This window comes from Mauremys mutica, chromosome 11 (assembly GCF_020497125.1).
Source record: "Mauremys mutica isolate MM-2020 ecotype Southern chromosome 11, ASM2049712v1, whole genome shotgun sequence".
Classification (NCBI taxonomy): Eukaryota; Metazoa; Chordata; order Testudines; family Geoemydidae; genus Mauremys; species Mauremys mutica.
The window spans coordinates 41,360,689-41,378,266 of NC_059082.1; the positions used below are offsets into that span (position 1 = coordinate 41,360,689).

A 17,578-nucleotide genomic window follows, 5' to 3' on the forward strand; every position below is an offset into this window, starting at 1 on the left:
ACCCCGCCTTCATGGGGTTTTAAAAGGCGGCTCCAGCCAGAGCTCCAAGCTCCCCCTCTGTAAAAGGGGCTAAGGAGACTGACCGCCTGTGCGCTGCGCTGTGAGCGCTAGGGCTGCGCCGGGCTAGGGAAGGTGGTGGGGGTGCGGCCTGGGATCGGGTGTTTTTTTCAGAAATCCCAGGTGCAGGTGCTGGAGAAGGGGATAGCGGCAGGTGAGGGGGCGGAGGCGCTGAGCAGGGTCTCTGCTGGGAGAGGCGCTGTAAGGAACGCCCAGAGCCGAGCCGAGCCCAGGCTGTTCCACAAAGGGCCCACGAGCGAAGGGCCAGTTGCTCCGAGACTGGAGCCTGAAAAGCGAAAGCGAAACAGGAGCTGGAGCCCCCGGGAGGGGCTGCTGCTGCGAGGAGCGCGCACGCGCTGAAAAGCCCCTCTCCGCTCGGATAACCTGTCAGCGGCATGTCTGCCTGGTGACGAGTGACGCAGGAGGCCTTGCCCGGCTGTGATTGGCCCGAGGCCGGCAGGGTATAAAAGGCGCTGGCAGGGCACGGGCGTGTTAGTCCGCTGAGAGTGAGTGCGGAGGAGCGCGTGCAGCTGGAGCCATGGCGCGAGGTCTCGGTGTGCTGCTGCTGGTACTGCTCGGCCTCGCCGGCCTGGAGGCTACCACACGTGAGCCCCGCTCCCTGCCGCGCCGGGGCCGCTTGTGGGGGGAGGAGGAGGCGCGCATTGAGCCCTGCTCCTGGCCGCGCAGTGTCCGAGCCAGCTTGGGGGGCCCGCCAAGGGGCCCCTGGCAGCCTTAGCCGGGGGCAGCTCCCCGGGGATCTGGGCCCTGCTCCGAACCGGGGGGCGAGTCCCGCCCCAGATGTGCTGGGCGCGCTGAGCCCGTCCTCCCCGCGGTCCGGGCGGGGGGCACCTCTTTGACAGCCCGGCCCGGGAACGGGTCCCCCGGGCGGTGCTCAGCGCCCCGTGGCCGGGCCGCCTGGTTGGGTTGTTGCGGGATCCGCTGGGGCTGGCGGCTGTAGCTGGCTGTGCGCCAGGGGCTTTCCGGGAAGGCGCCTGATGGTGCTGCTCGCCTGGCTTTCGCTTTTGGTTGGGAGGGGGGCGCCTCTCCTGCGGTGGTGGTGGGGGCGCTGGGTGAGTCCCAGCACCGTGGTTAGCTCCCGGCGGGAGCCCCCAGGGCTGCGCTCATACTGGGGATTCCCGGCTGGGGCTGCGGTGGGGATCTCGCCTCCCTCCGTGACTGCATGGGGCCAGCAGGAGCCAGGTTCCACTGACCTGCTTGCAATAGCGTGACTAGTCTAGCTAGTAAGTGTGAAAAATGGGGCGGGGGAGTGGGGTAATAGGCACCAATGTAAAGCAAAGCCCCAAATAACGTGGCTTTCCCTATAAAATCAGGAGATCTGGTCACCCTAGCAGTCAGGGAGGTGATGGTCCTACACTAGCAGAAAACCTGCTGTTGGCGTAGGCTGCCTGCACTGGGGCTGTGCTAGGGTAGAGGCTCTAGCTGTGTCCGTGCTGCGGTGATGGCTGGCATGTTGGTTGGGCTAAGGAGTTTTTCACACCCTGATGGACATAGCTAGACGGATACCTTGTAAGTGTAAACCAAGCTGTGCCCTTATTGTGCTGCAGTGCCAGTCCTGCTTGCGCTCCAGTAGAACCTCAGAGTTATAGACACCATTGTTTTGAACTGAGCAGTCAACCACAAACCTCTTTTGGAACTGGAAGTATACAATTGGGCAGCAGAGATTTTGGGGGGGCATACTGTATAGTACAGTACTGTTAAATGTAAACTATTATGGAAAAAATCTAATTTTTTAACAAAGTAAGGAAACTTTCTATGCTTGTTTCATTTACCTTAAGATGGTGAAAAGCAGCAGGTTTCTTTTGCATAGTAAGTTTCAAAGCTGTATTAAGTCAATGTTCAGTTGTAAACTTATGAAGGAACAACCATAACATTTCAGCTTGTGAACAGCCTCCATTCATGCAGTGTTTGTAACTCTGAGGTGCTACTGTACTAGAGCTTTTAAAGCAGGGATGGGCAAACTTTTTGGCCTGAGGGCTACATCTGGGTATGGAAACTGTATGGCAGGCCATGAGTGCTCACAAAATTGGGGGTTGGAGGATGGGAGGGCTCCGGCTGGGAGTGCGGGCTCTGGGGATGAGGGGTTGGGGTGAAGGAAGGTGCTCTGGGCTAGGACTAAGGGGTTTGGAGAGCGAGATCAGGGATAGGGCAGGGGGTTGGGGCACAGGAAGGGTTATGGGGGGCAGGCTCTGTGCATCACTTACCTCAAGCAGCTCTCAGAAACAGTGGCCTATCCCCCCTCCAGCTCCTGCATGGAAGTGCAGCCGGGCGGCTCTATGCGCTGTCCTGTCTGCAGGTGCAGCCCCTGCAGCTCCCATTGGTTGTGGTTCCCGGCCAATGAGAACTTCAGGGGCAGCGGTTGGGGCAGGGGCAGTGTGCGGAGCCCTTTGGAGGGCCAGATGTGGCCCCTGGGCTGTAGTTTGCCCACCACTGTTTTAAAGGCTCAAACTCTAGCAAGCTGCTGCTGTGCCCTGGCTTGGCTCTTTGAGTCATTAGTGCGCAGCTAGTGGAGTCTTGCTGGGGGGAGACAATAACAGCAGTTAGGATGTCACTCAGCTCTGTTCTTTTCTCAACCCCTTCAGGTTCCCCCAAAATACATGTGTACTCCCGCCACCCGGTGGAGAATGGCAAGCCAAACGTCCTGAACTGCTATGTGGAGGGGTTCCACCCCCCGAACATTGAGATCACCCTGCTGAAGAATGCAGTTAAGGTGGATGACATGGAAATGTCTGACCTTTCCTTCAGTGACGACTGGACTTTCCATCGCCTGGTGAATGCTCCGTTCACACCTAATGGGAAAGATACATATGAATGCAAAGTGGTGCATAGCACCCTTAAAGAGCCCAAGAAAGTTAGATGGGGTGAGTATTTCTCTACTTCCATCTTGTTCACTTCATCCCTCAGGAATTGTACACTGGATTTGGATTCTCTTTCTACTGAGATCCTGCACTCTGCCAGAGAATGCAGCTTGTCTGCTTAGTCTCAAGTCCAGTGTCTTTTTTTAAGCGTAATATAATAGGGTGAGTTCCTGAATTCTTGTTTCTAGAGACCTTTGGCCTCTTCCTAGGCTCCAGTGAAATAATTTGTTTCTAACTGCCAAAGGGAACATGTAAATGAATATACTGCATTGGAACATCTAATAGTAATGGAAAGAGGGAGGGACTAATTTCTGGAATATTGGAGGTGCTGTAGATCAGGTCAGGCTATCGCTACACGGTGGACCTTACAGTGGCACAGCTGTACCACTGTAAGGTTTCCCATGTAGCCATTCTTTGCTGTCAGGAGAGTGCTCTCCTGCTGGCATAATTAAGCCACCCCCAACAAGCGGTGTTAGCTAGGTTGGCAGGAGAGGCCCTTCTGCTGACAATAGCACTATCCACACCCGCACTTTCGTTGGTGAAACTTATGTTGGTCCAGGGTGTTCTTTTCACACCCCTGATCGACAAAAGTGCTAGCGTACACATAGCCTCAGTTAGCAGAGCTCTGGGGAAGGTGTGCGCAACCACTGCCTGCCCACTCTGTACCTGGCTTTAATGTTATAGTGTCTTAATGGTATCTTATACTCATCTGTTCAGGCAGTTTTTTATTTAGAGAGTTGTCAGATGTAACTTTTTTATGACTTGCCTGTTGAAAAAGGTTAAGTTATTAATAGAACAGTTTTTGTCAGAGAAACCATTTTCAACCCCAGCCTCGTCTTCTACTTTGTCCTGTTTGCAGGCTTTTCCCTATGTCTTTTATTATTATTATTATTTATTATTTATTTGACACAATCACCAACAATAAAAGGTCCAGGACTTTGAATTTGTCTGTCATGCTTGTGATGCGAAGGCAGAACAGAATCCAGTTGACTTCTGCTTGCTAGGAGGAGGAGAAAACCCAATTAGTTTAGGTAAACTAAGCAAAGATGCTTAAGACAATTGGCAAGAAGATGGGCGGGATGGGGGAGTGTCAGTTTCTTTTCTGGCCCAGTCCATAATCCCATAGCATGAGCAGTGATGGCTTATCACAGGGCATCTGTCTGGCTGCTGGAGTGATAGAACTCTCCCAGCTCTGCATTAGAATTGTTGTGATTGGTGGGAGGGTTATTTGTGCAGCACAGCCACGTCTTCACTTCCAAGTCTAATATCCTGTCATCTTCCTTTGCAGACCCAGATTATTAACCTGCTTCTTATATGGTAAGTTATGGATCTTTTTCATTTCTTGCTGTCAAAGTGAGTTTGGTGCTAGACTGATCCTTGGGGCTTGTCTACATTACCTGCTGGATTGATGGGCAGCGATCAGTCCAGTGGGGGTTGATTTTTCGCATCTAGTCTACATGTGATAAATCGACTGTCGAGCACTCTCCCGTCGACTCCGGTACTCCACCCAGGCGAGAGGCGGAGTCGATGGGAGAGTGTCAGCTGTCGACTTACTGCAGAGAAGACACCGCGGTAAGTAGGTCTAAGTACTTCGACTTAAGCTACGTTATTCACGTAGCTGAAAGTTGTGTAACTTAGATCAATTTTCCCCCCACTGCGTGTCCAGTGTAGATCAGGCCTTAGGCTGAAGCCCAGGGGAAGGAAGCAAAACACCTGCCATGCTGAGGCAGAAAAGCAGGGAGATGATGAACAGGCAGCTCTGTCTCCAGCTTATTAGCTGGTATGTGTGTGGCCTGAAATTGTTCCACTCTTTAGCACGAGTAACAATATCATGCCCATATGGAGACTCCACTTGCTTGTCCAAGGATTAGAGAGCAGTCTTATTTTTGTAAAGCGTATGACTTCACTTGGCACCTGGAAAGAAGGGTTCTTTATATGTCACAGGGTCTGCTAGTCACCAGACCCATGGTGTTTTCTCTTGATGGGTGGGGAGAGGTGGATTTGACATTTGGCAGTCCTTGCTTATGGTCTAGCGATATCTCCTGGGAGGGCTGGCCAATACTGCATTAGAGTTAGAGGGACAGTAGTCGCTATAAGGCCTCATTTTGGAGGGTGAAGGGGGGGCCTGGGGCAGTTTCTTGCCAGGCAGTGCTGGAGCAGCTTTGAGTTGGTGAATAACAAATGGCTTAATGTACAGCACCAGCAAATGCAGTACACCAAATGTCAACCGGTGTAAGAGGTTCACTGCCTCAAACTGTCTGAGAAGCTTGGGCATGTGATAAAACAACACTTTGGAGGTGCAGCTGCTCTTAGGTCCTGGACTTTATAGATTCTGTTAAAGTTTATACTAGTTGTTTGCAGATGGGATCTCTGAGCCAGGTTCTCCCATTCAGATTGCTTATTCTTTGTTTTTTTATTAATACATAATCTTTCCACCCTTTTTCAGGTCTGAAGAACTCTGCCTTCCAATCTAAAATCAGCTTAAGCCCTACCCTGTTTTCTCTGCGCTCTTCACCCCCACGCTCATTTTTGTATTGGAGCTGAATGTATAGCTTTAAGATGATGCTAAATAACTTGTTTGGGGGTGGTCTTCTGTAATTAATAATCTGTTAGTGTGAAATGTTAGATTTGAGCCTTGGGCCCCCTGTGTATGGCAGTGTGACATTAGAGCTGGCCTCACACCAAAATTCTCAATCCTCTGCCTGGTTTGGGGGGGGAACCACTTGGGTAATCTGGTAGTGGATATATTATAGAATCAGGTCTTATGCAAAGATAAGCCAGTCTTGTATTGGGCAGTCTGGCAGGTGTGCTACTGCTAGTTTAAACTGGCAGTTGTAAAATAAAGACCCTGAGATGTCTTTAGGATTTAAGACCCACGGGTCCAGAGAGAGATTGAACTGCAAATTTGGAAGATTTGTCTTTCCAGTAGCTCCAGAACATGAGAGCTATAACAAGGTCCCAGCACAACCTGCCTGTAGGCAGCACCAGTCCTTGCCAAGGATGGGGGTAGAATTGAGGGCTATCGGCCTGAGTGCAACTCGTGTTGCCAAGCCCTTTTGGGTGAGCAGTAGTAGAGCTTTCAAGAACAACTCTTGGCTACAGCATTTCTTACTATAAATGCCAATCAATAAAACTATTGCCAGTTTAAAGCAATAAATCAGTGTGTGCAAGTCTGTTAAACATTTTTGGACAATCTATATGGATTTGTTTTACTAATTAAAAGGAGAGTGTAACACTTTGTATGGTTCTTAATTGTATATAATGTTTTGTCTTAAATATATTTAAAAAAAATCAACCCTGTGGAAGCTGTGATTTCTTAAGTTGAAGAGAGGACACTTCTTACCTTGCATGCCTTGCTGTACCCAATGCAATATAACCTGTCATTGAACTAGTGTCCCTGCTGTAAGAGCAGCTGCTCAAATTTGTTTCCCCTTACTGATAAAAGTAAAAGGAGGAGATTGTGTTCCTGATCCATATGATCATTGACTTCTCAGACTTGCCTTCAAATCCTGCACAACTCTGCTCCCAACAATGCTTTGCTTTCTCCTGACACGCTTCCCCTTCTCCCCCTCTTTTTGCCTCTATTGCCCCTTGTGACAGACATGGCAATTTCCTGCAATACCCTTAGAAAAACTTCATTGAATTTAATACAATTGACTCCAAATGTACTAAATGCAAATGTTCTGTATTATTGTGGACCTGGATAATCAATTAACTATATTGAATATTGTGGTAGATAAGAATGGTCTTTGAGGTCAATAGGGGTGATGTGGAATTCCTAGGAGTTGAATACAAATACCATCTGAAGGTTGGGCTTCAAAAAAAAAAAAAGCAAGCAGAAGATATGCTCTGAGGAGGGGGCACAGTTGTCCACTGACTATCTGACTCTGAAGGCTGAAGATCAAAGGCCCAAGTTGCGTAAAGAAACAGGGTGATCTATGCTGTCTGGGTTCTTATAACAGCCTCAGCTCAGAAGGATGGACTCCAACCACAGCACCTGTGGTGGGTGGGGGGTGATCTCTGGTAAGTTTTATTAGCATGCATTTAGGTTCTTTTATTATTTAGCATATTTTCTGAAGTGCTTTTACCTTAAGAATAAATGTGCTTGCTTAGAATGAGCTGTGTGTTAACTTAATTGGGCACTTGCACTATTTTATCGCCTCTGAAGAGAGAGCAAAAGTGCAAACACCAACCTATTTGAAGCAGTCTGGCTTGTTGGGCATAACAGTGTAGGCAAGGAACCGTGCAGTCTGGCAAAACCCTGATTAGGAGGGGAAGAGGTATGGATTTCTACATACAAGAGGTGACAGCTGAGGAGCCAGAAGCCTAGACTGGAGGCTGTGCTGGACCATGGAGGGGAATACAGGTGCAGTTTCCAGCCTCTGCCCTGGCACAAACTCCTATATGACACCCTCATGACCATGCTTCTGTCAAATGAATCATGATCCCTTTGTTTCTGGAACATCCAACCTCACTATAGCGAGGGGCAGTAGAGTGACCAGACAGCAAGTGTGGAAAAATTGGGTCAGAAGGTGTGTGGTTGGGGGAGCGGGAGGTGTTAATAAGAGCCTATATAAGAAAAACACCTAAAAATCAGGACTGTCCCTAAATGTGGGACATCTGGTCATCCTAAGGGGCAGAGCTATGGGAAGAAGACTGGCTCAGTGGAGTTGAGACACTGTCACTAAGGATGGTCTTCAGACAACTTTGAAGAACTCACTCAAAATCCTTCTGAAATGGAAAGAAAAGACTTGTTTGAAGACAAATCAAACAAATACATGGTGAGTTACTTAACAAGGTCTGATTGTTGAGGTTGCCCCAGATACTACCAGAACAATACAAATGCCCCACCTATAGCTCTGAGATGGTGTAACATTGAAACAGACTAGCAGATACTCTACTTTAAAGCTGTTGCCAGATGTCAAGAGGGAAAACCACCATGTAGTTCAGCTGCTTTGAATTTCTTGTAGGGGACAGGAAGCAGGGGGGAAAAAGGATGGAGCAGGGGTTGGGGGGTGAAAAGTCAGGGAATGGGGAGTTGGATGGGGCAGGAATCCTGGGTGGGACACAGATAGGAGGTGAGGACCAGGCCACAACCCCCTCAGCTAACCGGCCTTCCATACAATTTACAAAACCCGATGCGGCCCTCAAGCCAAAAAGCTTGCCTACTCCAGATTTAAGCAGTTGGGAAAGAAACAGACAAAAATAGAAACTAGATGAGAGAAACTCAATTTCTCTCAAGTTTTATTCAAGTGAACAATCCACTTTATAGAACTGTTTTTTACTTTAAGATGACTTGCAAAAGAACACAGCATATATGCACACTTGTGAGAAAGCATAAGTTTAGTTGTGCTATGTGATAGAAAGGCAGGCTGGTCCAGGCCTGGTGAGCTCATTCCACCAAGAGTTCAAGTATGTCAAGAAACAAGATCCTGGAAGGAATGGCACCAAAAACAGAGGTTCTAGTCCCACCAGAAGTCATTTGGCTTGATGGAGAAATTACTGGGCGAAATCCTATACGTGTTGTGATCATAATGCCCCTTGCTGCCCTTATTTTCTGAAAAAGCCAATATTTTTGTTGTGTGTATTTAAAAAAAACGCGGTGGGGGGGAGGTGCCCAATAAGGAACTAATATGGGGCAGAGCCAGAGACCAGAATGCAGGGCATCCTAGTGATTGCAATGTTTTCCATGTGATCTGATGGTGTGACTCTGACAAGCTTGTTGTGGCAGAACAAGCATGTATGAAAGACATTATGGAATTCCATCCTTCTGGCTTGAAAGGATGTGACAACTTTTTCCCATTTAATCATTAAATTATTTTTAACAGGCAAGGAAGACAGACATTACTTTGTACAATCTTCTCATCCCATTTAAGGTTTTGTACTTGAAGACAGTATTTGCTTAAAGAGGCTCTCTAATTAACGGAGATTTTAACCTCGGGCTGAGTAAGAAGACTTTCTGAAAACACAGGAATAAAGAAAAATCTGGTATATTCCAATTGTTGATGGTCTGTAAGAGACAGGAATTTATCTGTATTTTAAAACTAAGTGTATCAAATAATTAAACTCTCTTCTACTTTTCCAGCCACCTAAATTAGCAGGGACAGAGTGAGTATAAATGTACACCTCTACCCCAATATAACATGAATTCAGATATAACATGGTAAAGCAGCGCTCGTGGGGGGGGGGGGGGGCAGGGCTGCGTGCTCCGGCGGATCAAAGCAAGTTTGATATAACACGGTTTCACCTATAATACGGTAAGATTTTTTGGCTTCTGAGGACAGTGTTATATCGGGGTAGAGGTGCATTTGGTTACCAATCACTTTCCTGCATTCTCACACATTAGCAGAGGTGGCAGTCTTTGGGTAGCAAACACTGCAGGGAAATATTTGGCCTTTACCAATAAATTGTATCCTTTGACATTTTAAACAAAAAATCCACTGGTATGTTTCTACTGAGGTGTGAGGCTTAGCAAAAGCTTGTTTTTACTGCAAGTACATTTGGGTCTAAATTATCTGAAAGTTCACCTTTAATTACTTGACATTCAAGTAACACTTTTATTATTATGTAAGTAGTAAGCATGAATATGGTGCTACTACTGCCCATCTCTCTAGCTATAACTTTCCTCCCCAGGTTCCTGTGACCTCACGGACTCTCACCAAGCAGCTAATGTTTGCACAGCACTTTTAGGATATTTAAGATTGTAGAAATGCTGAGAATTATATTAATTAATTACTTTTATTAGGAAAAACACTATGTGCCCATATGCCTCCCACTGACTAGCAGACTTCCCAATAGTTGTCCCAGGGTTAGCAGAACTGTCCTACTTTGACACCCACCCCCGTGTTCTGGTTGAAATGGCTCCTGCCCCACAGGGCTTGGCTCCCCACTTCAGGTATTACAAAGTGACCCCTGTCACACAGGGTCACAGTGATGGTCAGGTTTGGCCTGGCCTGCTGATAGGATCACCAGACAGCAAATGTGAACAACTGGGATGGGGTGGGGGGTAATAGAAGCCTATATAAGAAAAAAAACCCAAATTGGGACTGTCCCTATAAAATTGGGACATCTGGTCACCCTACCTGCTGATGGCATATGTATGTGTGCATGTGTGTGCCCAAGCTAAATTTGAGTGAGTGGCATTGTGACCTGCTGCACGGGGTGAGGGGTCCAGACCAAACCTGAGCAGTGCTGTGCACTTGGGCCTGGTCATAATGCCCGGGGGGTGGGGGAGTTGAGCCCCACAGGATAGGAGCCCAGGAGTTGCTGCTGTGGGGTGAGTGTGTAACTTCCCTCCACCTCCCCACCCACAAGGCTTCCCACCCCTCCCTGGGGTTAGGACCCATCCCAGAGTAACCACTTGAAATGTTGGGCAGTGTGGACTAGTGTGTAGGGTTGCCACCTCTCAGCTACAAAAACCCAGGACATCCAAACCATTTTATCTCGGACAGCTACCCCAGCCAAGGGGCCAGCATGGGAAAACATGGATAGGGGAAGCCCTACCTTGCGGGTCCTGTTTTCTAGAACCTTTCCCTCCATGGGAGGGAACTGAGTAACTGCCATTCTGCCTCTCGTTAACTGCCATCCTCTCTCAGAAACCATTGCACTTAGGGTGACCAGATGTCCCGATTTTATAGGGCAGTCCCGATTTTTGGGTCTTTTTCTTATATAGGTTCCTATTATCTCCCATCCTCTGTCTCGATTTTTCACATTTGTTGTCTGGTCATCCTACCTGCACTCCATGCACCCCTCCGAACACCATCAGTCTGCTTCAAAGTCAAACTCCTCAGCTCTCCCAGTGCCTTCCTCCCGCGGCCACCCTCTTCCAGCATCTGCCCCCAGGTTCCTGGGGAACTACCTGCCCCTGACCACACGCCCACCCTCTTCCAGAACCTTGCCTGTGCCATTTTCCTGTGGCATCGCTCACTAAGAGCCCTGCTGGGCCAGACCCGGTGACTTGACAGCTACCTCATTCGCAAGTCTCCTGAGTCCTCCACATGGGCCTAGTCTAGAGCTCACCAAGTGCCATCTTCTGAGGGTAAAACTCCTCCCTAGTTCCTAGGATTTGTTGAGACCAATTGCCTTGGGATAAATCTCCACCACAGACATAGAGGCCTAGACTCTGGGACTCATGGACATCCATCACCTTGCTGAGGGGTGTAGGGGGGAGCATGTGTGCAGTATATCTGGGTGAGAAGGGGGCATCTCCTGTGGAATAGCTGGATGTGGGGGGTAGGCTGAGTACCCTGAGGTGTCTCTGGATGGGGTGATAGGTGTACCCTGGACCGGGGTGTCTCTTCAGCAGAGCTGCTGACTTTTCAGACTGCCTGAGGCTTCCTCCAGCCTTTAGGCTCGTCACACCATTCCTTCCCCCCCATTGCTGTTTCCTGCAGCTCTGCACCTGGTGTGCCATTCACACAGTCTGGCCTGAGCCTACCTTCTCCTTAACTCTGGGACCACAGAGCCATGGTACAGGCTGCCGGCAGACTCAGGGCTCTGCTCAAGATGGCTGCACAGCCTGGGGCTTGCAGCTGACTTGGGGTAGGCCCTGGGTAAGAAAGGATAAGAGCAAAAGAGGAGCCCTCCCACTCCCTCTCCACAGTGCTGGAGGAAGAGGAAGCTCCTTTGGAGAACTGGGGTGAGGAGAAGGAAGGGGTGGCTGAGGAGCTAATCCCTTGAGCCTACCCATGGCTGGTGGGAGGAGGATCAGTGAAGGGGATGCACCCTTAAGGGGCCATGAAGCATGGAGAAGTCGCTGAGAGTGATTTCTCCTTATGAATCTTGCCAGGGCCTGGGGTAGGAGCAGCAGAAGACCCAGTGCCTAGTACAGGATTCTCTCTGTATGTTGAGATTCTGCAGGGGATTTTCAGTCAGTCCTAAAGTGTTGGTATGTGTTGAAAAATCCTGAGTGGCCAATAGCAAAGTGTAACCTACTGGTTCCAGGTGTTTTTTTAGTTCTCCATTCTGGCTGGTCCTAAGAAAGATGATAAAAGCCTACTAGTGCAAGCGACTAAAGGCAGTGCTACCTTAGTTCAAATAGCTGTGACTCATATTTTGAGTACTGAAGATCTGGGATTCAGTCTCCATCGCTGACCAGTGTGGAGTGGAAGGAGTCATTACCATATCAGAGATTATTGGTTAGGGCAGTTGAGCTACAAAACTGAGGGTTGCTAGTTTAAGACTGTAGAAAGATAATTTAGATTGGCTTCTTTTAAAATGATTCCCTCACTGAAGAAGCAGTGAGAAATACATCTATGGACCTACATTTCCAAATGTAACTTTTGTGTGCCCAGCTGGTATGTGATGGTGTCTGGGGTATATCTGGAAACAGGCTTCTCAGATCTATGTGTGGATTGTAGCTGTGTAGTGGTGAGTTGGGGTGTCAAGGACATACTTAGGGATAGTTGTTTCTGTTGCATATTTCTCTGATATATGTAGGAGATATGAGGTGTGTGTGTGTGTTTGGGGCATATCTTAGTGCTGGGGAATATCTGAGGGGGTCTGAAGTGTAGCTGGGACATGCATTTGTGTGCAGTAATACATCTGGTGAGCAAGGTTTTGTTGGTACTGGGGCTAGATCTGTGAGGTCGGGGGTTGGGGAATGGTTGTGTGTATGTGGTGATATAGGGTGGGGCTATGTGTGCTTTTATAGGTTGTGTTACTTTGTATGTGTCAGGAGTCTACCCTCACTTGAAACTGGGCGGTTTCAAAGTGAGGACCCGCATGTCTTCCCCCCACCCCAAAATCCTAGGGTAGGTCTCCCCTTCGGCTGCCACCACCCGGTCAATTCCGTGGGCCGGGACACCCCTGTTTCCCCCCTTGGGAACACAGATCAATTCACAGAGGAGGAACCTTCCCCCTCCCCCCTGATTCAACTCCTTGAATCTCACACACACAGGGAAGCAGCCCTCGTCCCCCTCCCTTCCCCTGACTTTCCCCAAGGGAAGGAATTAACCAAGTCCAAAGAAACGATCAGAATTTATTAAGAGAACAAAAAGAAAATACAGAATCTCTATGAGTCCAAGCTGGACACTCATAGGGTATAACCTTATCAATCTCTGGAGAGAATCCCCTCTCCCCATTTTCTCAGTAAAAGCAATATCAGCAAACAGGAATAAAGCATTTCCTTTAGCAAACACCACAATTGCAAATATAGAAATCAAATCATAAGACTAATTTGCCTTTCTAATTAATACTCACTATTAATTAGTTAGAAACTACTCCAGGAGAACTTGGAGACATGACTGTCCTCTGTTAGATTCAAAAACAGTTCTCACTCAGACAAAGGCTTCCCTCCACAGAGATTTGAAAAAATCTTATCTCTGATTGGTCCTCTGGTCAGGTGGTCACCAGGTACAACATGTTAACCCTTTACAGGTAAAACAGACCTTAACCCTTAACTATCTGTTTATGACACGCCCCCCAAATCGCCAACAGTGGGAACTACTGGTGGTGATTTCCTCCTAGAACTGTAAAATAAACAGATAAACAAAACACACGCACTATTACATATACTACTAAGTATGTAAACACAAGATATTTGACACTGAAGAACACTTTGTATGCATTTGAGCGGACATACTTGGCATCGTCCTTGCCCATCCCCTCCCAGTGGAAGGAATGTTTTTTAACCTGTTTTTGCTTTTGTTGACCCCAGAATGCCCCCTGGGATGTCAGGGCCCAAGCTTAAGAGCTTGTCCCAGTACTTAGTTGGAACTACCAACTCGTCTTTTGAGGATGCTGGCCTTCTGGTGGTCCACCAGAAAGAATGTTCTTATATAAAAGTCCTTGTTTTACAACAAACTGGAATTGGGTAGAAGAGCTGAGAGGCGGTGGGTTGCTTCGTGCCGCCGCCCAAGCTTTCTTAAGGCTGTCATCGGCTTCCTGCTCTGTCTGGAACTGTTCCCTTGAGGCGGGAGGACACCAGTTCCTCTTGGGAGTGATGTTAGGTGATGAGGTTGTTTCCGTTGACTGTGAACGCTCTCCGCTGGTGCACAAGGTGATATTTTAGGCTCTGGCTGAGCCTCTTGGGTAGAGTTGTCTGCTGCTTCTGCCAGTTTAGGCCCGTTGGCGCCCCCTGGCGGTGGAGTTGCAAGCGCTGGCGTCAGTGCTGGCGCTGGTTCTGCCGCTGGTTGCTTTTCCAGTTCCGGTCCTGGGACTGGATGTACTATGGCTGCTGCTGTAGTTGTTGGCATGAGATCCGGTTCCACCACCTCTGTCTGGGTTTCTGGTAACACAGACAGGGTCCTGGTGGATGGCTCAGGAACAGGGATGGGAGTGCCTGCTTGTTTGGCCTGGCCGCGGGTGACCACTCCCCCCCTCTTGGCCAGCTGCACATGGTTGGCCAAGTCTTCCCCCAGTAGCATGGGGATGGAATAATTGTTATAGACAGCAAAAAGTCCACTTTTTTCTGACCAGTCCTTGTACTGGTCTTCAGGGATGCTGTACCCATGGCAGGTCCTTTTAACCTTTTTGAAGAAGGCCTTAGTGTCCTCACCTGCCATGTAGGTGGGACATTTCTTGGGATGGGGAACAGTGCCTTCTGGTGCTGGCCACACCCCTCTGCAGTCAGTGAATTTTATGTGTGGCTTGCTGGTGTTGCTTTTTGGTGCTGGCCACACCCCTCTGCAGTCAGTGAATTTTATGTGTGGCTTGCTGGTGTTGCTTTTTGGTGCTGGCCACACCCCTTTGCAGTCAGGGAATTGGTTTCCCCAATTCCTAACCCTTTCTATTCCCGAGAGACTGAATAGAAAAGAAACAAAACCTTTTTATTTGCAAATGTGTAGTTGCTGTTTGCTGATATACTGAGAAGACCCAAAAAAACCTCCTTTGTCCTGTTTCTAGCAACTTGCTAAGTACCTCATAGTGGGGGTCCTTTGTAACAAGCCTTCTAGAAAAACTTGCACCTCTTTCCTAGCTGTTTTCAAGCAGACAAAGAAAAAAGAAAAAAAAGAAGAAGCTGGTGCTACTTAGTACCTGCAGAAAAAGTGTAGTAAATCCTCTCAGAGATTTGTATTCCCTGGCTCCAGAGGATTTGAAAAGACACAGGGAAAAAAAATCTGGCTGGAGGGTTTCTGTCTCCCCCCCCCAAACCTGTTTTCCTGTTGGATGGGAATGTACTTTGTCGAGCACTTCCCCCCACCTTAGGAATTCTGAGTGATACCTGATATCACAAAGGAAGGACACACCTCTAGGGAAGAGTTCTTCCTCAGCATAGCCAGCAGAGAAAAAAACCTTCTCCTAACCCTGAAAACTGCTTGAAACTGCCTTTTCCTCAAGCTGCCTCAAGCAAACAGAAGAAAAGTGCTTCCAACAAAGCCTGTTGGAAACTAAATTGCCTCCAGCCAACCTGGCTGAAACTGTAAACTGCCTGTGCTCTGAGTTGCTGTACTCAGCAGCCCAGCTGAAAGGCTGCTGCTAACAATACCCCTGAGAAAAATCTGGTCTATTCCTTAGGGATTTGTGTTCTCCTGTCTTCTGATCCTTTCAAAAGACACAGGGAGAAAAAAAAACCTGGCTGGAGGGTTTCTCTCTGCAACCCCCAAACCTGCTTTTCCTGTTGGATGGGAATGTACTTTGGCGAGCACTTCCCCCACCTCAGGAATCCTGTGTGGTACCTTGTATCACAATGGACGCCAGTACCTCTCCACGGAGGCTTTGTAACAGAAAGCCCTGCAAAAAACTGAAAATACTTGTAAACCCTGAAACTGCCTCAGAGTGCCTCTGGTAGAAAAGCCTTGCCTCTCTCTCTGGGTCCGAAACACCACTGCCACCATGTCAGGAGTCTACCCTCACTTGAAACTGGGCGGTTTTCAAAGTGAGGACCCGCATGTCTTCCCCCCACCCCAAAATCCTAGGGTAGGTCTCCCCTTCGCTGCCACCACACCGGTCAATTCCGTGGGCCGGGACACCCCTGTTTCCCCCCTTGGGAACACGGATCAATTCACAGAGGAGGAACCTTCCCCCTCCCCCCTGATTCAAACTCCTTGAAATCTCACACACACAGGGAAGCAGCCCACTTCCCCCTCCCCTTCCCCTGAATTTCCCCAAGGGAAGGAATTAACCAAGTCCAAAGAAAAGAAAAGAATTTATTAAGAGAACAAAAGAAAGTACAGAATCTCTATGAATCCAAGCTGGACACTCATAGGGTATAACCTTATCAATCTCTGGAGAGAATCCCCTCTCCCCCTTTTCTCAGTAAAAGCAATATCAGCAAACAGGAATAAAGCATTTCCTTTAGCAAACACACAATTGCAAATATAGAAATCAAATCATAAGACTAATTTGCCTTTCTAATTAATACTCACTATTAATTAGTAGAAACTACTCCAGGAGAACTTGGAGACATGACTGTCCTCTGTTAGATTCAAAAACAGTTCTCACTCAGACAAAGGCTTCCCTCCACAGAGATTTGAAAAAATCTTATCTCTGATTGGTCCTCTGGTCAGGTGGTCACCAGGTACTACATGTTAACCCTTTACAGGTAAAACAGACCTTAACCCTTAACTATCTGTTTATGACAGTATGGTTGTTCCTCATTGGGTGCACATCTCTGGGTTGACTGCTGTCTGCAGTCTCAGGTGTTTAGTGGGAGACCGGGGAGTGAGCCTGAGGGCTGTCTATCAGGTAAATTTGATTACTCCCTATGTAGCTGCAAGGCTGGCCCAGTGTCAGTATGTGCACTATGCTGATGCGCCAATGTGGGTGGCTAACACTGTGCTTGGGGGTGGGTGTGGCCTTGGTCATAGAGTCTCACCCCAAGGCCCCTCTCAACAGGAGAGTTTTGCTGAAGATCCTCCTCATGCCTAGGTTACCCTTGATGAGCTCTGTGCCCTAGGCTAGGAAGGGGAGTCTCATTCCAGTCATTTCCCTTCTGACAGGATGGTCTTTGCTTGGTAGTTGATCTAAGACATTTCCCTCCAGCACGATGTCATCTTTCTCCAGTACAAACGTCTCCTCTTCCTCATCCACTTCTGTAAGTGACAATGAAAGCAAAATAAACCTCTTACTCAGCACCAGCTCCTCCGACCTGCCCTCAAGGCCACAAGCTGAAGATTTCACCAAGGAGCTGACCTGCCCTCTGTGCCTGGAATGGTTTAAGGAGCCAGTGATTTTGCCTTGTGGCCACAACTTCTGCAAACCCTGTATTGAGGAAATCTGGGGCAGGGCGGAGGTCTGCCTGTGCCCAGAGTGCCAAGCACAGTCCCCAGACAGGCAGTACATAGGGAACATAGTGCTGGAAAAACTAGTGGAAAAGATCAAGGGCTTTCATGTAGGGAAATGCCAGCAGAAATGCAGCAAACACGGTGAGCCTCTCAAGCTCTTCTGGAAGATGGATGGGAAACTGGCCTGCTTTCTCTGCAGAGATGCCCAGAAGCCTGAAGATCAAAGCTCCCAATTCCTACTCCTCCCAGATGCTGTGCAGTTCTATGCGGTAAGGCTCAATCAAAGGCAGGTGTGAAACATTCTCTGCTACTTTAGCACATTTCACAGAGAGTCCTTTCCACTGAAGAGAATGTGGAACATTCGATACGTTACAGTGTTGCCAACTCCCACAATGCAAAGAATCCTGTGGCACCTTATAGACTAACAGACGTTTTGCAGCATGAGCTTTCGTGGGTGAATACCCACTTCGTCTTGCATCC

General features: G+C 48.4%; 2 protein-coding genes across 3 annotated transcripts in view; both read left to right on the top strand.

Annotated features, from left to right (window-relative positions):
* The first annotated feature begins 580 nt into the window (after positions 1-580).
* Positions 581-6,228, top strand: B2M (beta-2-microglobulin). Its single transcript, XM_044980367.1, has 4 exons — positions 581-662; positions 2,658-2,936; positions 4,222-4,250; positions 5,380-6,228. Exons 1-3 carry the CDS (start codon positions 596-598, stop codon positions 4,233-4,235), a joined length of 360 nt encoding a protein of 119 aa, XP_044836302.1. The 5' UTR covers positions 581-595; the 3' UTR covers positions 4,236-4,250; positions 5,380-6,228.
* A 3,909-nt stretch (positions 6,229-10,137) lies between these two features.
* TRIM69 (tripartite motif containing 69) overlaps positions 10,138-17,578 on the top strand; it is a 30,662-nt gene continuing 23,221 nt past the window's right edge. The window contains exons 1-2 of one of the 2 annotated variants that reach the window (XM_044980611.1): positions 10,138-10,209; positions 16,814-17,367. In XM_044980611.1, the coding sequence (XP_044836546.1) occupies positions 16,861-17,367 (507 nt within the window). In that variant the 5' untranslated portion in view covers positions 10,138-10,209; positions 16,814-16,860. Of the gene's footprint in view, positions 10,210-16,789; positions 17,368-17,578 lie in introns of those variants that run through there. The other variant, XM_044980610.1, reaches the window with a different exon arrangement.